The 21,922-nt window shown below is 54.5% G+C and overlaps 6 protein-coding genes across 6 annotated transcripts; 2 read left to right on the plus strand and 4 right to left on the minus strand.

The window, feature by feature from the left end:
- Positions 1-719: 719 nt before the first annotated feature.
- Positions 720-2,560, minus strand: BGZ61DRAFT_488883 (uncharacterized protein; the record flags this gene model as incomplete). Its single annotated transcript, XM_046250159.1, has 3 exons — positions 720-1,178; positions 1,242-2,449; positions 2,509-2,560. The coding sequence occupies 3 exons, from the start codon at positions 2,558-2,560 to the stop codon at positions 720-722; spliced, it is 1,719 nt and encodes a 572-aa protein (XP_046112434.1).
- A 1,174-nt stretch (positions 2,561-3,734) lies between these two features.
- On the minus strand, positions 3,735-4,250 carry BGZ61DRAFT_438729 (uncharacterized protein; the record flags this gene model as incomplete). The annotated part of the gene is made up of 2 exons (XM_046244280.1): positions 4,153-4,250; positions 3,735-4,077 (listed from the first exon to the last, which is right to left on the minus strand). Coding segments are annotated over exons 1-2 (253 nt in total), but the record flags the coding sequence as incomplete, so codon positions are not given.
- A 784-nt stretch (positions 4,251-5,034) lies between these two features.
- BGZ61DRAFT_336810 (P-loop containing nucleoside triphosphate hydrolase protein) lies at positions 5,035-9,576 on the plus strand (the record flags this gene model as incomplete). The annotated part of the gene is made up of 12 exons (XM_046238997.1): positions 5,035-5,187; positions 5,252-5,329; positions 5,395-5,422; positions 5,483-5,570; positions 5,627-5,681; positions 5,734-6,060; positions 6,134-6,292; positions 6,338-6,432; positions 6,473-7,184; positions 7,234-8,998; positions 9,054-9,490; positions 9,550-9,576. 12 exons carry the CDS (start codon positions 5,035-5,037, stop codon positions 9,574-9,576), a joined length of 3,924 nt encoding a protein of 1,307 aa, XP_046112436.1.
- A 266-nt stretch (positions 9,577-9,842) lies between these two features.
- Positions 9,843-15,454, minus strand: BGZ61DRAFT_337034 (uncharacterized protein; the record flags this gene model as incomplete). The annotated part of the gene is made up of 9 exons (XM_046239021.1): positions 9,843-10,622; positions 10,686-10,826; positions 10,943-11,196; positions 12,206-13,236; positions 13,286-13,410; positions 13,466-13,600; positions 13,667-13,686; positions 13,746-14,495; positions 14,605-15,454. 9 exons carry the CDS (start codon positions 15,452-15,454, stop codon positions 9,843-9,845), a joined length of 4,086 nt encoding a protein of 1,361 aa, XP_046112437.1.
- Positions 15,455-18,243: 2,789 nt separating this feature from the next.
- BGZ61DRAFT_488886 (MFS transporter) lies at positions 18,244-20,049 on the plus strand (the record flags this gene model as incomplete). The annotated part of the gene is made up of 4 exons (XM_046250160.1): positions 18,244-18,413; positions 18,474-19,633; positions 19,680-19,784; positions 19,835-20,049. The coding sequence occupies 4 exons, from the start codon at positions 18,244-18,246 to the stop codon at positions 20,047-20,049; spliced, it is 1,650 nt and encodes a 549-aa protein (XP_046112438.1).
- Positions 20,050-20,124: 75 nt separating this feature from the next.
- On the minus strand, positions 20,125-21,029 carry BGZ61DRAFT_438735 (uncharacterized protein). Its single transcript, XM_046244281.1, has 3 exons — positions 20,595-21,029; positions 20,418-20,525; positions 20,125-20,359 (listed from the first exon to the last, which is right to left on the minus strand). Exons 1-3 carry the CDS (start codon positions 20,991-20,993, stop codon positions 20,192-20,194), a joined length of 675 nt encoding a protein of 224 aa, XP_046112439.1. The 5' UTR covers positions 20,994-21,029; the 3' UTR covers positions 20,125-20,191.
- Between the last annotated feature and the right edge of the window lie 893 nt (positions 21,030-21,922).

The raw sequence follows: 21,922 nt of genomic DNA on the forward strand, positions 1-21,922 counted from the left end.
GGCCAGTGTATCGTGTGCGGTGAGCCCAGTCGCTTGCGGCGAGTGGCCTCTCTCCCCGGCCCCCCCGATGCAACCGTCACAGGGCTCCCGCGGCTGGGGTATCCTGCGATGCACGTACTACGTAGTATGTACGACGGGCCTTTTATTAATGAACTTGATTCATTTTCGCCGCCTTCTGAACCTGGTAGCTCGAGATCCCCCAATTATGCCTGTCGTGGCGCTCTCCCGCGTCCGCCCGAATGTCGCAGACAGAGTCGTGTCGCGTCCGTCTTGCTCTCCGTCCAGTCTTGAACCGTCCCCTCGTCCGACCACTCGCCAATCGACCGGCCACGTCCATCGCAGACACACGGTTTTTTTTTTTTGGGGTTTTTTTTTTGGGGTTTTTTTTTGGCCGAGATGGAAGTGCTATCCGTGCCATCCAGGAGGTAACCTCTGGTTGTTTCAACGTGTTAGATGATTATGGTTTTTCCCCGGCGAAGAGGCGCGGGTACACTAGGTTAGTGCCCGATGGCACGGATACACAATAAAATAACATTTACTCCATGAAACTAGCAAGAGAACATCCGCATTCTGTAACAGACATCTCACCGAAGTCACCCCCGTTCCAAAACAAATCTCCATCGTCGTGGCGTCAGCGGGTCTTGCAGATTCTATACATCGCAGTCCCATGAGGATTCTTGGCGTATTGCTTCGTTTTGTTTCATTCATTTAGTAACCATCTATGCCGAAGGATTCGCAGGCGTCTGCTCCTCCGCAGGAGTCTTCTGCTCAGCAGGGGCCTGCTCAACGGGAGCTTGCTCAACAGCGACAGGTGCCTCCTCGGCCTTCTCCTCGGTCTTGACCTCTTCGGCCTTGACCTCGTCGACCTTGACCTCGTCGACCTTGACCTCGTCGCCCTTGATTCCATGGACCACTCTAAGGCCCTCAGCCTGTCGTGTCATTTCATCCAACTCTCGCTTGCGTTGGAGGCGGACCTTGACCTCTCGCGTCATATCCTTAAGGTCAACAAGCACACCCTCCTTCTCGGGGTGGCCATCCTGCAATCCCATCTCCTTGATCTTGACCTTGCCACCGGCGACCTCATCCTCACCGAGGAAGATGGCAAAGGGAACGCCGTTGACTTCAGCGGCCTTGAACTGGGCAGGAACCTTGGGCTTAACCTTGTAGAGGAATTCGGCCTAAACGACAAATGTTAGATCTTGTTTTTTGAGAAATTGAGAAAGAAAACCAAATCCACGAACCTTGATACCGGCTTCCCAGAGCGTGGCACAAATTGACATGCGCTCCTTCAGGAAGCCCTTGCCGCCAAACGCAATGACGTAGACATCGACGTCGTTATTTCGAACGGCCGCCGCGCTCTTGTCCGCAGCCATCTTTGCCTTGGTGATGGAGAAGATGCGATCCACGCCAAAGGAAATTCCGACGCAGGGAATCTGGTTTTTGCCCGAGAACATGCCGACAAGCTCATCATAACGGCCACCAGCAGCGATACTGCCAACACCGACGGTGGGGTCGTTGGAACGGTCGTCATCCTCGGAGCCCTTCTTGCCCCTCTTCTTGGATGGCTTGGGTGCTTCGCCCTCCTGACTGGGGGTCACAGAGGGAGCAGATCCTTCCGTCACAACCTCGTAGATCAATCCTGTGTAGTAGTCGAGACCTCGGGCCAGGCTGAGGTCGAAGGATACTCGGTCAAGTGCGTTGAATGCCTCCAGGTATTCGAAAAGGAGAGCCAAATCATCCATGCCCTTCTTCATAGACGCGTTGGCCGCCAGCTCCTCGTTATTTCGAAGCTTCTCAAGCAGATCTTGCTTTCCCTTGAGGACGACCCACTCTCCGATGCGGTCGGCAACACCTTCATCCAGTCCCTTCTCGATGGTCATCTCCTTGCGCACATCAGCCCATGGCATCTTGTCCAGCTTGTCAACAGCCGACGAAATGGTGCGAATCTTGTCCTCGGGCACACCGCAGACTTCGAAGATACCGTCGAGGATTTTCCTGTGGTTCAGCTTGATTGTGTATCCGCCGTTCCAGCCAAGGCCCTCGAAGACCTCAGTGATGATGCGGAGGACCTCGGCATCGGGCACCATGGCATCGAAGGATCCGGCGATGTCGAAATCGCACTGGTAAAACTCCCTCATCCGGCCCTTGCTCACAGCTGGCTGATCTCTTCGGTACACCTTGGCGATGTGGTAGCGCTTGATGTTCTGGATATCCTTGTTCATGGCGAGGAAGCGGGCAAAGGGGACGGTAAGGTCGTATCGCAGAGAGCAGATCTCGCCACCCTGGTCGGCAAGGTCGTAGATGAGCTTGCTGTCCTCGCCATACTTGCCAGAGAGGATGTCCCTGAGCTCGAAGACGGGAGTGTCGATGGTGACTCCGCCGTGACGCTTGAAGACTTCAGCGATGGTGCTGAAGATCTTGTCACGAATGACCATATCCTTGCCCTCCCCTGGTTATAGTGTTAGTTTCTCATGTGTGTACATGTCGGATCGGATGGACGAGGCGCACAGTCTTTGGTGCCCTTGGGGGTCTTTAGTTCGAACTTGATCTTGGGCGCCATTTCGAGGGGTTGCTCGCGGCGCGGGGCAGTTGCGTGGAGGGAACGGAAAAGGCCTGCGGGGAAAGCGTGGCTCGTGGAGATCGTAGAGATGGTAGATGACGAAAAGAGAAGAGGGTGAGAGAGTGACAGGCGTGAACCGGGCGGCGGCCGCAGAAGGCGAGAAGACCGCAGTGTTGGTTTGGCCAGGGAGAATTTGGTCACGGTTGGAGTCATCCGTTCTGTGCGCTTGGTGGGCGTGGGAGTTCCTCAATCGGAACCCACCTGCCCGTCATGCAGAGTGCGTCACTCAGAAGCCAATTGCACTTGCCAGAAAAAACCTGGGAAAAAACCGGCTAAGGCAACCGTCAGTGGCTCGCCGTCGTGTGCTAGAAGTCCGCTGGGAGCTGTTTGATGGTCCCCTGCCCCGCGCGTCATGGTTGGCGGGGCATTCACTGCAGTGGCTCGGAGGGGAACAATGCCTGTCCGTGAATCGTCACATTGATCTATGGCTCTGAATTGCACTGTTCAAAGTTAAGAATTCTGGAAAACCTGATGAGATTCATAAAGTTTTCCCTATACCTGGGACCGGTATATGCATCAATACAACTGTCGTTTAGAATCTTTTAAGCGCTTGTTCGCGGAGCTCCTCCCCAGGTTCCGCATAGGCCTTTACACGGTGATGAGCAAAAAGTCAGTACCACGTTGATGCTTCCCTACAAGGCTGAGTTGGATATGGATTGAACACTGCAGGAAAATCAAGTAGATCTCAAACGATAATCGTCACTCGTCAGCTCGGCAAAATGACACGATTCCTTGGCAGAGCAGAGAATCTGCCTCGTCTCTTGACATGACTGCTCCCAACTGTTACCACCCTTTTTTTTTTGGTCGAGGCGTTCTGAGGCTGACCCGTGGCCACCCGCTTTAAAGCCTTCAATAAGGAAACTCGGTATACACATTCGAAATGTGGCTTGCTACAGGTGACTCATTTAGAGGAGGGTTGCACAGACGAGATGTTGATGGCTCATTTTTGGTGACCTCATATTACGGATTTCGGGTCCCTGGTATTCGGTGCCATCTGGACAGAAGAAGGAGAGAAGAAAATGAAAAAAAAAAAAAAAAAAAAAAAAAAAAGGGTTGGGGACAATGGATGACCCTCGTGTCGACTTCGAAGGCCCATAGGCGTTCCAGATGGCCAGTTTCGGTATGGTGAGAACTGTCGGGTTCGGATTGGGCAAGGAATACGCGTATTGAACCGTTGCTCAGCGCGACAGCTCCGAGGTATCATTTCCCGTTTCTCTCCGGATGGTCGGGCGGGCGGGCCGTGTGATGGAGCACTCAAGTGACCACGACTCAATAACGAAGAGTGTGTCAGATCACACGTGTCTGGAACGTCCACCGGGTCATCATGGCGTAACTCTGTCCGTCTCCTGGGTTCAGCTTAGGCGGGTGCCATGGTGATGCTGCCTGGTGACTGTGTGAGTCGAAGAATACGAGGCGATGAGGCGTTCTCGCTTGAGCGTCCAAGACCCTGTCTGTGGCTGAAAGCCAATTTAGTTACCTTGGGATCGCGGGTTTCGTCCCCAGGCAGAAGTGTCGAGGAGGATGGCACTTACTCCAGTAGTTAAGCTTTCTCGCACAGCCTTCCTTCCAAGACAAGGTATCAGTATCAGATCCTGGAACTCCGCACTCCAGATCTCGCATCGGAAGTCTTCATTCTCCCGAATACATGTCCCCCACAGCACAGTTGGGGTTCGGGATTTGAATAGTACCCGATACCCCGACTACAGTGCGGCGGCGCGTGAGGGACGCCTGGTGTCCAATGACTCGCTCGCCATTGGTCGCCATTGGCTGATTTGAACGCCTCCAGTGGCTCTCAGAGTAGTCGACATCCATGTTTCTGAACGGATGCAGGGCATCCCACCCCGCTCGCGTACGCACTTTCGTGCATGTACCTAAGGTATTGCGCGAGGTAGACTGAGGAGCTTCCACCTCATCTTCAAGATCGGGATAAACGGAGCGCCCGAATCCATCGAAATCTACGAAGTAACAAATGGGGAGGAGAAGGGGGGAGTATCAACGCAACCGCCGACTTTGACCGCCGACTTTGACCGCCGACCCGAAACTAAACCCTGCCGTCTCCATTTCGAACGTCCGTTTCTCCTTTTTACACCAAATATCCAACCGTCAATTTAAGGTAGTAGCTGTTGTCAGAGCTAACAGCCTAACTGGCACCACCATCTCCGCTGACGCACCCCTGCCGTATTTCGTATACGTTGTTCTCTTAGTGTCCTTGGCCCGCTGTACTTAATTAGGAATCCCTCAAATCTTGGGCCACCTCCGTCACCACGCCTTTACGACTGTCCATCACTTGTAATCCACGTTTTCTTCTTCTCTAGGCTCCCGTTTTCTTTAATCTCTGTCCCTTCCTTTAGATCACCCCTCCTTCCTACCCTCGGCCGTGATGTGCTTGTCGCCTTGACTTCAAGATTAGCACCATGGACAGCGAAGTCGAGAAAGCTGCTGAGAAGCCCTCGGGTATCTCGTCGTCCGTCTCAACCCCCCAGACGCCGCAGACCACCGCCGACGATGATGCTGCCACTCAGGCAAAAGTCCGCCCTGAGCGAACCGCGAACTTTGGAGATTATATGGTAACTAGCAACTTACGTGTCTGGTGTCAGCACTTCTAGCTTGATGCTGACCATTGCCATGTAGCGCGTGTTTAGCTACGCAACGAAGTGGGACTTGGTCGCATATGTCGCCGGACTCCTTGCCTCCATCGGCGCCGGCGTCGTAAGTCCTCCTTGATCCATCTACAGTCGTTTCTCTACTCTCTCGTTGACAACTTTCTTTGATAGACTTTGCCGTTGATGAATGTCGTGTTCGGTATGACTGCATAAAATCTAACCCCTGGTTAACGAACCACCTCTGATGATTTATTTGCAGGCCAATTCACTGGCGAATTCTCCGATTACTTCCTAGAAAACAGCACCACGACCAAGGCCGAGTTCCAAAAGACTATTGATAAGTTTGCGTACGTCCTAGATGCGTCTTAACCCAATAGCCATCGCCCCTACTAATACGGCACAGACTCTACATGTTTTTCTTGTTCCTCGCTCGATTTGCCCTCAACTACGTCAACAAAGTATGTTTCGCCCCTATTGACACTTGGTCAGTCATGACTAAGACAACCGCAGTTGGTTTTCCGCATGATTGGCATTAGACTCTCGTCCGCTGTTCGATTGCACTACATCAAGTGTTTGTTTGGTCAGAGCATCCATGTTCTCGATTCGATGCCTCCTGGATATGCCACGGCCACCATCACCGCAACGGCCAATGTCCTACAACTTGGAATCTCGGAAAAACTGGGTATTTTTGTCGAGTTTAATGCCACAATCATTGCTGCAATCATCGTGGCTTTCACTTGGAACTGGGCTCTCACCCTCGTCACTGGCTCCGTCATCTTATTTCTCGTTCTTGTGATCGGAGCTATTCTTCCATTCATCATCAAGGCAAACGCCCGGGTTGCACAGGTACCCCTGCCGTCCTCTCCTGCGCGGCCACATCCAACTAACACCAAACTAGGCTGAAGGCAAGGCTAATGCGGTTGCGAGTGAGGCACTGGCCAGCATCAGAATGGTGGCTGCATGTGGCGCCGAGTCTCGCATCGCCAAAAAGTACGCCAACTTCGTCGAGGAGACTGCGAAACACGGTCGGCTTCTCTCCCCACTCATTGGTACCCAGCTTGGTCTAATTGTGAGTTAACACCGCCACATTCACTGCTTATGCTAATCTGTGTAGTTCTTTGGACTGTACTCGAGCTTTGGCCTTGCCTTCTGGTATGGCACAAAGTCATATCTTGAGGGTAGAGTTGACAACGTTGGAGAAATCCTGGTGTAAGCATTTCACTACCTACCACAGTACTCCTGCTGATAGTTATAGGGTGTTGCTCTCTGTCATGATGATGGTGATTTCTATCGAACGCACCTCTACCCCACTACTAGCCGTGGGGAAAGCAACAGTTGCTGCTTGCGAGTTTTTTATTGTTATCGATGCGCCCCAGCCGGACAAAGGCCACCTGAAAGACCCTGACGTTTCGGCCGAGGAAGATATTGTTTTCGAGGGTGTCACGTTTGCGTACCCAGGCCGGCCCCACGTTAAAGTCCTGGATGATCTGGACCTGCGCATCGAGTCAGGCAAGATCAATGCTGTGGTCGGTCCGTCTGGCTCAGGAAAAAGTACGATTGTCGGCCTTATCCAAAAATGGTACTCGCTACAAGATCAACATATCCTAGCTAAAGCAACGGAAAAAGAGAAGGACAAGGGGAAAAAGAAGAAGGCGAAGACGCAGGAGGATGACACCCAAGCGGAACCCGAACCTGAGGAGACTGGCCCCCCCGTTGAGTTACGCGGCAGTATTTCTACCGCTGGCCAAGCTTTGGACAAGATCGACGTCAAATGGTGGAGATCCCAAATCGGCCTTGTCCAGCAAGAACCATTCCTTTTTAATGATAGCATCTACCGGAATGTTGTCTACGGCCTGATTGGATCGCAATGGGCGGATGAATCCGACGAAAAGAAAAGGGAGCTTGTCAAGGAGGCTTGCAAGGAAGCATTCGCTGACGAATTCATCGACAAGTTGCCTGAGGTAAGCGACTCTTGATTCCCTGACGTTCATTGCACTCACAGCATCCCAGGGTTATGATACCATCGTCGGCGACAGTGGTGCCAAGCTCTCCGGTGGCCAGCGCCAACGCATCGCCATCGCCCGATCCATTGTGAGAAAACCCAAGATCCTTATTCTCGACGAAGCAACGAGTGCCATCGATGTCCGTGGCGAGCGAATTGTCCAGGCTGCCCTGGATAGAGTGGCAAAAAACCGCACTACGATTACTATTGCTCATCGCCTGTCGACCATCAAGAAGGCCGATCGCATCCTCGTCTTGAAGAAGGGAAAGGTTGTAGAATCCGGAAACCACAACAGTCTCATTGCGATGGAAGGAGGCGTGTATTCTGCCCTCGTCCATGCGCAAGCACTGTCCCTCGGGGAGCCTACCGAGGCGAGCCACGAGGATGAGAGTGACGAGAAGCCCGAGTTGATGCCCATCAAGAGCATCGCAGCGTCTGAAGGCGAAAACATCACTGAGAAAGCGGGTTCAAAGCAAAAAAACATGTTCGCCAGTTTCGGGCGATTCTTCTACGAGTCCAAGAACGTCTGGGCTCTCTTTGTCTTCACCCTCATTGCAGGAGCTTGCGTTGGTGCCGGAGTGCCGCTCCAAGCGTGGCTATTTGGAAAGGTGATTGTTGCCTTCCAGTACACTGGCGAAAAGATGCGCAAGGAAGGCAACTTCTGGTCCCTGATGTGGGTGATGCTGGGCGTTGGCGTTGGCGTCTCATACTTCTCTGTCATCTTCATTGCAACCAGGATGTCGACCATAATCCGCGCCAAATATCAGCAGCAGTACTTCGACACCGTCATGTTTCAAAAGACGTCGTTCTTTGACGACGAGGATCATTCTCATGGCACCATGACATCCCGAGTTGCACAAGACCCAAAACAGCTGGAGGAGCTTATGGGCATAAACATGGCGAGCGTCTTCATTGCCCTTTTTAACCTCACTGGAGCAATTTCCATTGCCTTTGCCTTTGCCTGGAAACTTGCCCTTGTTTCCTGCTGCGTCATTTTGCCCATCATGCTCTCCACCACCTACTGGCGTTTCAAGTATGAGCTGAGCTTTGAGAAGATGAACAATGAGGTCTTTGCAGAGAGCTCCAAGTTTGCGTCTGAGTCGATCGGTGCCTTTAGGACGGTGACTGCTCTGACGCTGGAAGACTCCATTTGCGACCGCTACGAGAAGCTGCTGAAGGAGCACGTCGTCACGGCCTACAAGAAGGCCAGATGGGTGAGCCTCATATTCGGCTTCTCCGACAGTGCTAGCATGGCTTGTCAGGCCTTGAACTTTTACTACGGCGGTCGTCTCCTCGCAAGCAAGGATATCAGTCTAATAAGCTTCTTTGTCTGCTTCATGGCCATTACCCAAGGCAGCGAGGCAGCGGGACAAGCTCTGGGCTTTGGCCCGAACGCCGCACAGGTTACGGCTGCGGCCAACCGAATTCTCAACATGAGAGAATCACAAGTGAAAGACCGTGCCTCGAAAACCCAAGAGATTCCCGACGTTGATGGCGGCGTCAAGCTTGAGTTGAAAAACATTCACTTCAAGTATCCCACTCGCAGCACACCTGTGTTCAAGGGTCTGAATCTTACTATCGAGAAAGGCCAGTTTGCTGCTCTTGTCGGTGCTTCGGGTTGTGGAAAGACATCCATTGTTTCTTTGCTTGAGAGGTTTTACGACCTTGACAAGGGTCAAATTCTTTGTAACGGCAAGGACGCAACCGACGTCAATTTGTTTGAATACCGCAAGTATCTCTCCCTGGTTGCCCAGGAGGCTACACTTTTCCAAGGTACGATTGCCCCTTTTCACATACGCAGACCTCTAACTGACTTGTTCGCTCTCAGGCACCCTTCGAGAGAACATCCTTCTCGGCGTCGACCCAACCGTTGTCACCGACGAAGAACTCCACCAGGCCTGCCGCGACGCCTCGATTCACGAATTCATCGTCTCCCTACCGGAAGGCTACAACACAAACATCGGTTCCCGCGGCGTCTCGCTGTCGGGCGGTCAGAAGCAGCGCATCGCTATTGCCCGTGCACTGATCAGACAGCCCAAGATCCTCCTCCTCGATGAAGCTACGAGCTCTCTTGACTCGGAGAGCGAGAAGCTCGTGCAGGCCGCCTTTGAGCGAGCCAGCAAGGGTCGGACCATGGTGGTGGTTGCGCACCGATTGGCAACGGTGCAGAACGCAGATGTCATCTTTGTCCTTGGCGAAGGGCAGTTGCTAGAGCAGGGCAGCCACGCTGAGTTGCTGAAGAAGAGGGGTGTATATTGGCACATGGTAAGTGGGAACCTTCACGCTCAACCGCCTTGCGCTCGAGTTACTAACTGTATGAATAGTGTCAGAGCCAAGCTCTGGATCGGTAAAAGCGTATTCCATGCTGGGAGCATGTTAGGACCATGTACGAGGGTAGATATACAGGCATATGCGCACCTCATCATTGCGGCGTTAATTTGGTATTGGTATCTATATTCTACTCTGTATTCGATTCTCGTAACACCATTCCGTCCCTAGAAGTAAATAATAACCACCTCTATGTATTTCAACTCCTCACTGAAGCTCTCTCTCGTGGTTCAAAATATACAACATGGCTTCCAAATGGTATGTCGATGAAAGATTTCTTGCACTTCGCTCAAGACTGCGTCTCCCACATGGCCTCTAGCTCCGTAAGGATATGGTCTGAGTGCGTCATGACAAAGTCGTGGCCTCCTGGCAGGACTCTCCACCTAACACTCTCTTCTCCACCAACTAGAGGTAGGGCTTCGCGGCGGTAGTCATCGAGATCGATGATCTCGTCCGACTTTGCCAAGAAAATTGCCGTGGTGCCGGGCTCACGCTTGGCGAGCTGAGCCCAGCTTTCGTGCTGGTCGGTGAGGGGTGCGTGGCGGACGCTGGACATGAAGGCAGGGACGAATCCGAGGTGGTGAACCACCATCCAGCGGACATATTCTAAGACACGGCTCTCGAGAGGCGTAACAGCTTCGCCGGAAGCCGGATCAGCAGCCTCAGCCACAGCGACGTTAGCGGCGGCAGAGACGGCGTCGGCGGTGGGGGTATTCCCTTTGCGACCCGACGCAATGGGCTTCTGGAGGCGGCTGCGAGTAGCGACAGCCAGGATGCGCTCAGGGATGAAGCCGGACTTGAAGAGGAACATGGAGACGCGGCCGAAGGACTCAGCCCGGATGAGACCAGCTGGGGCGAGCAAGACAAGGTCCTTGACGAGGTGGGGGAATGCATTGGCGAAGTGGACAGCGATGCCACCGCCGAGGGAGTAGCCAATGACGCGTAGGGCCTGATTGCCAGTCCAAGGGAGTGGGCTGGAGGCAAGGGCTAGGAGCATCTGAGTAACATATAGGCGGGCATCGTGTGGGAGGTCTGCCACGCCGTCCGAGAAGCCACGACCAAAGAGATCCTGGGAGGGATTGTAAGTACGAGTCTCCCTTCTCCAGTGAGAAGAATAGGGCCGACGACTTACAAAGAGCATCACACGGTAGCCACGCTCCACAAGGGCGTTGGCGATGGGCATGAGGGTAACGCACGGAGTGCTGATTCCGTGGACGAAGAGGACTTTCTCGCCCGTCTCAGGGCCAAACTCGTAAACTCGGATGCTACCATACTGCAAGAGAGTCAGGATCTAGTTGGAAAAGCAACGCATGGCTCGACATGTGCAGGCAAGACATGCATCGCGAGAGTTTCGCTAGGTCCGAGAGCCGCGAGGAGGGTGTTACTCACCGGCGTGTCGACGTCTCGCGCACCGGGTAACAGATCTGGGTGGTAAACTAGCGCCTTGGAAGACGTAGATGAGTTCGAATTGGCGGTAGACAAGCCGGAGCCGGTCTTGAGTGGGCTGGGGAAGATCTTGGGACGGGCGGGCCAGAGAGCTGCGCGGGCGAGAGCGAGGACACCGACGGTTGCCAAGGCAGCTGTGGTCGCGACGAGCGCCGGGCTGGGGAGGTCTGAGGAGGAGGCCATGGCCGTGCGGTATCCTGGTGACGATGCGGTGAAGGGATCTCGGCGAACTCGGAGCTGAAAGTGCGTTGAGGGTGTGGAGGAATAAGCAAGCAAGGGAGGCTGCGAGAGTCTAGGAGCGACTGCAAGTTTCACGGGACGGTGAAACCCGACGGAAAGTTGAGAGCTGAAGTCTGAAAACGAGACGCCGCCGTCGTGCTGTGTGATTATTCGTGTATGCAAGGCTGAGGAGTGATATGTGAGATTGCGAAAGCCACCCCCTTCTAGGTAGTCAGCAAGCAAGACGCCTCGCAGCCACTTGAGCGAGTCGGTCACGCCGGCCAAAGTCCCAAGACAGCCAAAGCAACGGCAATGGAAGGCTGAAGAGAAGCTGAAAAAGCCAAGAATGAATGTGTCGCACTTCCAGGCCAAGGCATGTACATGTACCGCACAGTACCGGTACTTGAGGATGAGAAAAAGAAACGAAGGATGGCGCCAAAGATGTATGAAGCGGGAGAGAGGAGCAAGGAGCTGAGGAGTATCGGAGCTCTCCTGGGAGGACGGAACGCACCTGCCCGCGCTACCTGACATCATAGCTCCCGGCCGGACGGTTCGGCAGGCGGAGGCTTCAGTGGGGCCCTCTCAGGGAGAAGGAACTCACCCACGTGGGTCGTCAGCTGTCCAACCTCTGCACAAACTACAATAGACGCCGTGATGGTTGGTCCCAGTGACACGAATGGAGGACAAAAGATGGAGAAGAGAGGATAGACTTGGACACAGGAAAAGACCAATATTCTACCGGGGAGCATGTTCTTCAACTTTAGCTTTAGCTACGCCATACAACAATCTAAACCCGTCTGTATAGCTCCATCGAGCGAATATAACTGTAATCTTCATATTGCTCTCGGGTTCGTCCCTATCAGGATTGTGACCACCTGTAATTGAACCCGACCGTCATTGCTCATTCAGATCATGTTATTCATCTTCATGTCAAGTCTCACTATGTACACTGTCCAGCTGACCTGAACGCCTGTCACATCTATCAACCAAGCCCTACCGCCCACGCTGCATTCCCCAGCTGCCGGATTAACCCGCACAGGTTCTCGACAATCGCTGGTACAACCTCCTTGGCACCTGAAAAGTTCGCCTTCAACACTTCCTGTGCTACTTCCATGCATTGTCGCGGATCCTCAATGGACGCCTGGGATGCCCGGGTTTGCGGGCCAGGTCCTCGGATCAGTGTCCGCCCCTGCCCAAGGTTGATGAACTTCTGCAGCGCTGGCGATTCCGGTCCATCCATGTAGATCGGTTCCTGTTGCGAAAGCCTTGATTCCCGTCGGTTGGCTCGCGTGACAACGCCATATGTCCAGAGCGCAAGCGCCGCGTGGTGCACCGCAACCGCGTAAAACGCCTTCAGGTGACCCTCGGGGAACAGCTTTGCGTACCGCAGAATTTGCCCGGCATACCAGATGGCTGATCGGGAATCAGTGCTCTCGGCCCACTGCTGTAGTACTGGGTAGATCCGCCGCGCCTGGTCCTCCCCTTCCTTTCCAGCGAAGAGCTGCAAGTCATCTAACGACACGTGCAGATTCATCATCAGCAGGTTGAGAACGACTCGCTCTTGTGCTGACATCTCTGGCCACTCTGATGTCAATGTTTGGAACGTGTGTAGGTCCTGGACTAGGTGTTGATGTCGAGGGCTGAGCAGCAAGGCCGATCCCCCAAAAGAGCCCCGCGTGTAGGAACGCGACCGGTGGGCGGCACTCAGCGATCTGTACTCCAAGATCAAGGCCCAAAAGGCGTGGAGGAAAATTGATAACGCGAGTTGCACATCCAAGCGATGTCGGTTGGCCGTGAGAAGGTTGATATCATGCAATAGATCGCCAACTGAGGGCGCTCTCTTGGCCTCGCTGGCATTTCGTTCCAGGTACAGTCTTTTCCACTCCTCTGCTGTTCTGGCGAACCATAGGTCTCCCGACGCAGGCAAAGGAAGTGTAAGCTCGGCGTACGATATGGCAGGGTTTGTCAAGGTTGTCATCGATGTCTGAGCATCGCGATGTTGCGCGTGGAAGACCAAACTGTTGGGGCTTAGCATATATAATCACTGGGAACTGAATGATCACATACCGTTTCCATTGCTCTTGACCAATCCATTTCTTCCACTTTTCCTGTAGTACCTCTCCTGCGTCTGAGGGATCGACTGAAATGGCAGGGTATGATGACCGCTGATACCTACCGCGATACCGCATCATCTATGGGAATAAGCACTGGACCAGGAACTACCATATTGAACTTGGGCACACTCACAGTCACAGGGATGACCAGATGGCATTCCGCAATCTCCATCTTGTGTCGATTCCCACTCCACAGTGCAATGTCCTGTGTCAGAATCAGAGACTGGAGAAGGCCCAGGTCCTGTATTGACCTGTGATCCTCTTCGAACTACGACCGTTAGTAACAAAGACGCCAAGGGACGGATTTGAACTCGTCAGCGTAGAATTGACATACTCGCAATGGTATAGTGAGACCTGGCGCAACAGCATTAGCAAAATTCCAAGGCGCAGCGGACATGGGCTTTGTCACTTACGGTAAGACTCTTGCAGAGCGAGCCCGAATCTGCGTAGCGTGGGAGATGGCGCAAGGACGGCACCGGCAGCGGCGACAGCAGCAATCCACTCCGGCCACTGCTCGTTCAGCTTGAACGTCGGAAAATGTATCCATCCCGATACTTGGGATACGTGGAAGTTGAGATAGATGTGAATCAAGGTATCCACCAGATCGCAGGACGGGAATGACGCGGCGACCCGGTTGAATATCGACTCTTGCCGACAGGCTTTCAATACGAGACCGAGCACTCGATCTCGCCCTGATTGCTCCAGCTTGTCATGGACTAGCCACTTCCTCGTCTCCCGGACTTGAAGGCTGTTGGCTTCTCCACTTGGCACAGGAAGGTTCTTGGTTTCACCGTATGTATCCTCTGTCCCGTTGGGCTGCCACCTCCAAGCCGAATCAGTCCAGACCTTCACGACTCTCTGGCGCATCTGGGAAATGTCAATTGACGTTTCGGTTTCGGGAGTCTCCTGCTGGATCGGAAAATTGCCCGTGGTGTCGGAATTCCAAGTGTCCAATGTGTTAAAGTCGAAGTCGGAGAGCTCCATGTTGGTATCGTCGCAAAAGTCTAGGACCGCCAAGCCTTGGCCTTCAACCAGTTTGTCTTGATTGTCAAAGTTTTGCTCATACAGAATGTCCCGGAGGAAATCGCCAAAGGGAAGACGGTCCATATCGAGCGGGACCTTGGCTCCCATGTCCATTTTTTGAGGGTAGTTGTCAGAGGAGCCTAAGCCAGGTCAGTCCTGAGCTTGACGACGTTGATATGCAGCAAGACTGGGGGTTGCAATAGGGGAGGAACCGCATGTGGGTAGTGGCGAGATTTAAGAAGAACTGACCTTGATCTATAACAGTGTCCGGGGTAGCCATCTGGCCAGCATCGGGCCGGGGGGGAGTTGTCAGATCCAAGGGAGATGCTTGGTCAACGCTGAGCTGGGCGCCTAGCGAGGTAGAACCTGGGACACTGCCCGACATGCTGGGCGGGGGATATCCGGCAGGAGGACTCGAGTCTTCCAGGCTGTCGGCAATGGAGGATGTCGTGGAATGGGCACTCGCGGAGAGGTGCACCAGGTGCATGGCGGCGGTCGACCCGGCCTCGGACGAAACGCATGTCAAGCCGCGGCGCACGCAGCGCTGGCAAGGCTTGTCCTCTTGGCACTTGACACGGGCTACAGCGCAGGCCTTACAAGCATGGGCGACACGACCGGCGTTGGGGGACATGGCGGTGCGGCGGCGCTTCTTGGAGGAGTCGTTTTCATGGTTGACCTCATGACGCTTCTTCAGGTCGGCCCGGGCAAAGGTCTTTCCACAGATCTGGCAGGCGAAGCGCCGGCCGAGAGTATGCGTCTGCACATGTCGTTGGAGGTGCTCGGGGCGGGAGTATCGACGGCCGCAGTCACCGCAGGCGTACAGTGAGGGACCAGTATGGCCTCGGTTTGGAGTCGAGGCCGTGGGCGAGTCCGGAAGATTGGGAGGCGGAGGACCGGCCGGAGGACCGGGGATTGCGACGACGGGTGCGGAGGTAGGCGGGAGCAGCGCTGGTCGCAAGGCGTTGGGAGCTCCGGGGGCTGCGACGCCTGACACGGGGAGATGGGGCGGATGGAGAGGATAAGACTGCGTCGCGAGCATCGCCGGCCCCGTCGAAGGCCGCGGAGGGTCGAGTATGTGGGATAGTGATGAACCCGCCATGGCTGGGCTCAGGCGATGGCGCAGCGGACCCGCCAATCGTCAATGGCGACTGGGGCGGGCATGAGCGAGCCGTGACGCACGAGAGAGGGGAGTAGAAGCGGGCGCGAGTGTAAGTGAAGTGAGGTGAGGTGAAATGAGAGTCCGCGCAAGTGGGAGAGGAGAGAAGAGGGTCGTGGGGTGGCCAATTTAGTAAAGACTGTGAGAATCCGGAGTGTGTGCGTCGTGCGTGTGTCCGTGTCAGTAATGGGGGAGGAGGGACGTGTGTTGGAGAAGTTGGAGGTGGGACGGGACTAGACTGGGGGCGGCCATGTGAGTTTGAAGTCTTCCCTTGCAGCGAGGAAACTAGGAAACTACCTAGGTAGGAAACTACACTACAGGAGGCTAGAAATGGGCGACGACAAGTGATGCCAGGTGGAATAACGTATAACGTCGCCGCGTGAGCCTCAACAGCGCCCTGGAGATGCAGGCTCGAGACGGCGATACGCGGCGGTGGCGTTGGTGTGCGTGGGTGCGTGCGGCCGCGGTGTGGACGTACGGTAGAACAGTACTGCAGTACTGTGGTCGTGGTAGTGGCAGAGGTAGAGGGCAGAGGGTAGAGGGTAGAGAGGTAGAGGTACTTGGCACGTACGCTGCCGTTGGCACCGACTTGCCTCTTGGATGGGCGAGGGCGTCTCGATGGTTGGTTCTGCCGCTTCTGGTGTGTTGACGGGAACAGGCCTAGAACGCCGCGTGCAGGACGCCTGCATAATCAGGTACGTACGCGGCTGTCCGTGTCGTCGGGCTCTCGAGCGAGGCCGTGAATGCGAAAACTACGAGGCCGAGTATTCGTATGGGTGTCCTCGTAAGGGTCATTCCCGTCATCGCTAGTCATGGCTGCGCAGGTCGGTTCGCAGCCCGGTTCGCAGCCCGGTTCGCAGGCTGGCTTCTCCCGGCTTGGCGTCACTCCCACCGAGATCAAACGTCTGCTGTCGTCGTCAGCCTCTTAACCTTGTTTAGCACAGTTTAGCACAGGAGGAGCCAGGGCCCCTGCAGTTCAACGTGTAACATCGGCCGTATGGCCAATGGAACCGCCGTCCACGGGCGAGGCCTCGAGCATTGCTGCGTGGTAATTTACCAGGTTCGGACGCCCTGCAAGCACAGTCAGCCTAATAAACAGTTCTCTGCGAACGTACTACGTAGTAGGTACCTACCGTACGCAGGACAAGGTACTGCCTGCTTCGAGCGCTTCGGTTTGTACGCTGACCTGCCTCGGCGTCCTCGGTAAATATGTAGCATGCACCACGTTGGCTGTGTTTTCTTTTGGCTTCGTCCCGCTGTGGATGGCCCGCTGTGGATGGCCTCGCCGTCCAGTTTTTGATCCATCACATTTTGCAAGATTGATGGGGGACTCGGCACAGAGGATCCATCCGGAGGATCCCATGTAAGCTTAACTGGTCAATCCTGCACTGCGAACAAGCGCCACTCCATTCCACCCAGGCCCATGCCGAGTCGCCGACCCAGATAATGTCTTGCTTGGGTAGACAGACCTGGCTCTAGACCCTTTGAACCAGGTGAATGACCACCGGAGTCGGGCTGAACGCCCGCCGGAATCAGACGAGAATCTCTCTTTGACCCTGTCCTATCTCTGGAATCACAACCACGTTCCTGGAACCGGACTCTTGCTACCATGTCCGGGCACTGGATGCGGGCCCTTTTGTCCTGTCTTGTCCTGTCTTGTCCTCTCTGATCTTGTTTTGCCGCTGCCATCATTTCTCGGGAGTACCCGTATCTCCAGGTCAAGATCTACTCGATTTCCACGATGCCCGCATCTCCAGTGATCGTCATTATCCCTCGATCCCCAAACGAGGCCCCCCCCTTGACGATCTCAATGGCGCACGACTGAAAAGAAAAAGAAACGAACCACCAACAAAAGGATATCCTCCGCTCGCTCTCGCCTTATGGCTCACACCCTCGCAATGATCCGCCCTAGTCCGTCGACAAGGCTCTTGGCAGATGACTGGCTTGACGCCACCAATGCACCAATGCATCAGAGAGCATGAGCTAGCCTTGATCGAGTCTCAGCAGCATCCCTGGCCCATCGCGCTAATCCTCTCATCGTGTACGAAACGAAGCACATACGTACGCGGGAGATGGCACGGACAAATTAGTTGCCCAGCTGGAAATGCCCCGTCAAACCAGCATGCTTGGCCAGACGGGCATCTTGAGATTCCCCATCAGTGCTATTAATTACGGAGCAGTTGTATTTTTAATCCGCTGTTCACGTCTCGCCAACCTGGGGGCATTGATCAGATCCATCGTTACCTGGGTACCCAAGTCCCCATCCACATCCCCGTCGTCGCGGATGCTTAAACGCCAAGCATTGTGCCTGAGACATCACCATCGTCATCACTCATCAGCCATCGTCTCCTCTTCTCTCCTTCTTCCCCCATTCTTCCCCCAGCGGCGAGTGCTACATGTGTAGCGCCCCATCCATACACAACCCCCTGTCTGTCTCGGCCTCCCCTCCGACTCCGTCTTATAGCGGCAAGTGCTTTAGTCGCTGCGACGTAGGTTCCCGCGGACAGCTGGTGGAGGGGCTCGTGCCGCGTCGCCTTCGACTCGGTCATATCACTCCTGTTCTCAACCTCCACTGTCCAAAATGATGCCCTAACAATCCAATTCTTGGTTACTTTTGCTCCTCCTATCGCGTTTATCGCGACCAAGACCTATCTTGTGGTTAATGGACTGCCCCGACTCGGTTTTCAAATACACTAGAGCCTTCAACGGCTCTTAGGGCATCGCGGGTCATCATGTCCGCCATGAAGAACCCCGTCACGTCGGCACACGCAATTGTCGTCGACCAAAGGGCTGTAAAGTGCCGAAAACACACGTTGGGAAATGTGCGGCTTCGCGATGAAGACTCGAATGCCCTCATCCTGATTCCGACGCCCTCTCGAGACCCCAATGATCCGTTGAACTGGTGAGTGCATCGTCCGGCAGGACTTCGTACTCGTAGTGCGGAACTAACCAACGTCACCAGGCCGCAATGGCGCAAATACTACACTGCCGGGCTCGTCTGTCTGGCCATGACAATGTGCAATTTTTTAGCTGGCGGACCGTCGATTGCCATTGTAGCCACAGCATTCAGCTTCTTTCCCAACGCAGCCACGGACGGCACCCTGGCAACCTCGGCCATTCCCAAGGTGGCCTACTTCTTCACCACAGTCAGCCTCATCCAGGGCGTCGGCTGCTTTTTCTGGGTCCCCATGGCGAACAAATACGGAAGGCGTCCTGTATATCTTGCCAGCTACGTCGTCTACTTTGCGGCGACGTTGTGGCTCATCTTTGAAAAGTCATATGCTGGGTTCCTCGCGGGTCGTATTGTCATGGGCTTCGGCGCGGGCGCCGCTGAGACCATCGCCCCCATAACCATTGCCGATGTCTTCTTCTTGCACGAGAGAGGAGCTGTTATGTCTTTCTACAACTGCGCTCTTTCGGTCGGCGTCGCTTTGGGCATGATTATTTCGGGGCTCATCACGATACATCATGAGTGGCGAACCATATACCAGGTCTCATCCGCCCTCATCGGCTTCGTGCTCGTGCTCGTCTTCTTTACCTTTCCAGAAACCTCATATCACCGCCTACCTGACGAACGCGAGGGCTCCACCACCACCGTCAATTTGCAGGATGAAAAGAATTCCTCAACGTCGTACAACGAGGAACTCGGGGAATCATCTATTCCTCCTAAGAAAAGTCCTTGGAAGACGCTGGCTTTCTGGAACGGGTCATTGACCAGTGAAAGCGTGCTCAAGATGTTTCTCCGCCCGTTCGTTTTGATTCTGCTCCCCCCTGTGCTCTGGGCAGCCCTCGTCCAAGCAGTGACTATTGGCTTTTTGGTCGCCGTGTCGTCCAACATTGGCGTAGCTTTCGAAGCCACTTATGAATTTGAATCCTACCAGTCGGGCCTCTGCTTTTTGTCTGCCGTCATCGGGTCGCTGCTTGGTATCCCAGCTGGCGGCCACTTTGGAGACAAGGTAGCCGACTATCTCACCCAACGCAATGGGGGAATCAGAGAGCCTGAGATGCGACTGCCTGTTGTGGCACTCTCTATGATCACCACACCGCTGGCGCTGGTGATGTATGGCGTCGGGATTCAACATGAACTCCACTGGATCATGCCGACGATCGGTCTTGGTCTTTGTAAGCCATCTTTACCTCCTTGCAGACACCATCTAACTCAGCATAGTGAACTTCTCAATCACACAAGCTGCAAGTGTCAGCCTCGTCTACGTCATTGATGCTTATCGCCCTGTGGCCGGTGAAGTCAGCCTATCGGTCTTGGGCTTCAAATGTGAGTTGTCGTTATTGCCCTATTGTTGTCGGAGCTAACAACTAGAACAGCAATGTTTGGGTTCCTCCTCTCATTCTACACGAACCCATGGATCAACGAGTCGGGCTACCAGAATGCATACGGAGCTATGGCTGGCATCGCGGCGTCGGTGCTGTTGATGTGGGTCCCTTTTTACCTCTGGGGCAAGAAGATCAGACATGTCACTTGGCATTGGCCGCTCATTTCGTTCATCCATTGGGACGATGATCGGGAAGTTGGAGAGTGATGATAATGTTGATGATTTGTATAGCAGGCGAATTATGTTTTATCCGTTGGCGCATGCCTTTACGTCGATATACCCTCTATAATCAAGATCTTAGTCTGTTTCGTTTAGCAACGTTGGGTCCCTGTTGGGTGGTGCGTCATGATTAGAGTGACATGCCAGCATCCAGCACAGCATTGACACCCGTCACACCTCTTGATTTCGCAAAGCAAAGAACCTGTTGGGCCACGTCATCGACCGTGACGAGACGCCCGAGTTTCGTCTTGTTTCGCATTTCTTCCTGCTTCTCTGGTGGGAAGCTCAGTCCCCAGTCCTATTCTCGTCAGCACACCTCCTTTGATACGATTATACCTTGCAGAATTGTTGCGTACCGTTAGCATTAGTCCAGGAGAGACGCTGTTGACTCTGATTTTGGGGCTTGCGGCCAGTGCAAGGCCTTTAACGAGGTGAATCTGCGCTGCCTTGGTGACAGCGTACGCCTGAGGACGTTAGCTTAGAAGAGTGCGCAGAGGCACAATCGACATGACATGGACAGAATGGAAACCTACGAGCGAACTTCCGCTGACCTTGACGCCGGCAAAGGAAGCAGTAGTAATGAAGGCACCCTCCGTCTTGTCGAGATGCTCCTTGGCAGCATGCATGAGGAACAAGTGCGACTTGACATTCATGTTGAAGCACCGATCCCAGTCCTCCTCGACCACATTATCATCCAGGTTCGTAATGTCCCGGAGCTGCGTCCACCCGCCGTTGGAGAAGACGACGTCGAGTTGGCCCATGGAGCCCACGACATCCCGCACCAGCGTGCGCAGGTCGTCCCGGACGGCCAGGTCTCCGCGGAAAGCGAGGAAGTTGTTGTCGTCGTGGGGCAGCGGCGATATCGAGTGCAGCTCTTGGACGAAGGCAGAGGCACGATCGGCGTTGGAGTGGTAGTTGACGGCGACGCGCATACCATCCTGGGCAAAGAGGCGAGCCGTAGCAGCACCGAGACCGGCGGTGCCACCAGTGATAAGGGCGACGAGGGGGCGAGATGCGGTCATGACGATGTTGTTCTAGTCTGTTGTGGTGTAGGTCTTGTGCTTTCCGTGTTTCCGTGTTTCTGTGTCTCTGTGTTTCTTCTTCCCTTTGCAAACGAAGAAGAAGAAGGAAGGGGGATCCTGCTCCTCCCCTATTGCGATGAAGTTGGGCGTCGCCGGTTAGCTCGGCCGGATACGGACCGGCTTCGGGGATGCGGGGTCGAGCAGATTGTGATAGCAATTGATATGGCGTAGAGAGTAGAGAGGGAGGTTTATCCGTTCTATGTAGGACCTCCCTCATCTTGTCAACCCCTCACAAGGCCAAGGGTCGCCCATGGTTACACGGCCCGGTGGTGATGGTGGTATGGTTGCGAGGGTGCGGGGAGGAGTTGACGAGGCATTGGGGCATTGAGGCATTGCGGTATTGCGGCATTGTTCGGGATGTCCCCCCACCTCAGCCGAAGGTGCAGACATGGGTTTCCGTGCCGATGATGGAGTGCGGCTGCTAGCTGCGGCCATGTTGCCGATTTTGCGGGGTTGGATCTGCGTGACGACGGCTAGCAGAGCATTATTCTGGGGAACAGTCTCCAACGTCTTGACGGAGGCTGAAGAGGGAGGCCATGAGCAGTCGTAGCATTTTGAGTCCGTCCCCATGCCACTGGATTGTCCCTCCGGCTTTAGTCCTCGTGGTTGTCACATATACCAACGCCCTATCTGGCTCAAGTTGCATCTGCTGTAATTAGCCTCTACTACATTAACGAAACACCCTGGTGATACCCCAGACTCCTCCCCATCCTACCTCGTTCGCCCGACTGCCCGCCCCGTGATGCGCACTTGTGGCGCCCCACTTACCGGCGTTGTGC

The sequence above is a fragment of the Ilyonectria robusta genome (assembly GCF_021365365.1).
Source record: "Ilyonectria robusta strain PMI_751 chromosome Unknown BGZ61scaffold_1, whole genome shotgun sequence".
NCBI classification, from domain to species: domain Eukaryota; kingdom Fungi; phylum Ascomycota; class Sordariomycetes; order Hypocreales; family Nectriaceae; genus Ilyonectria; species Ilyonectria robusta.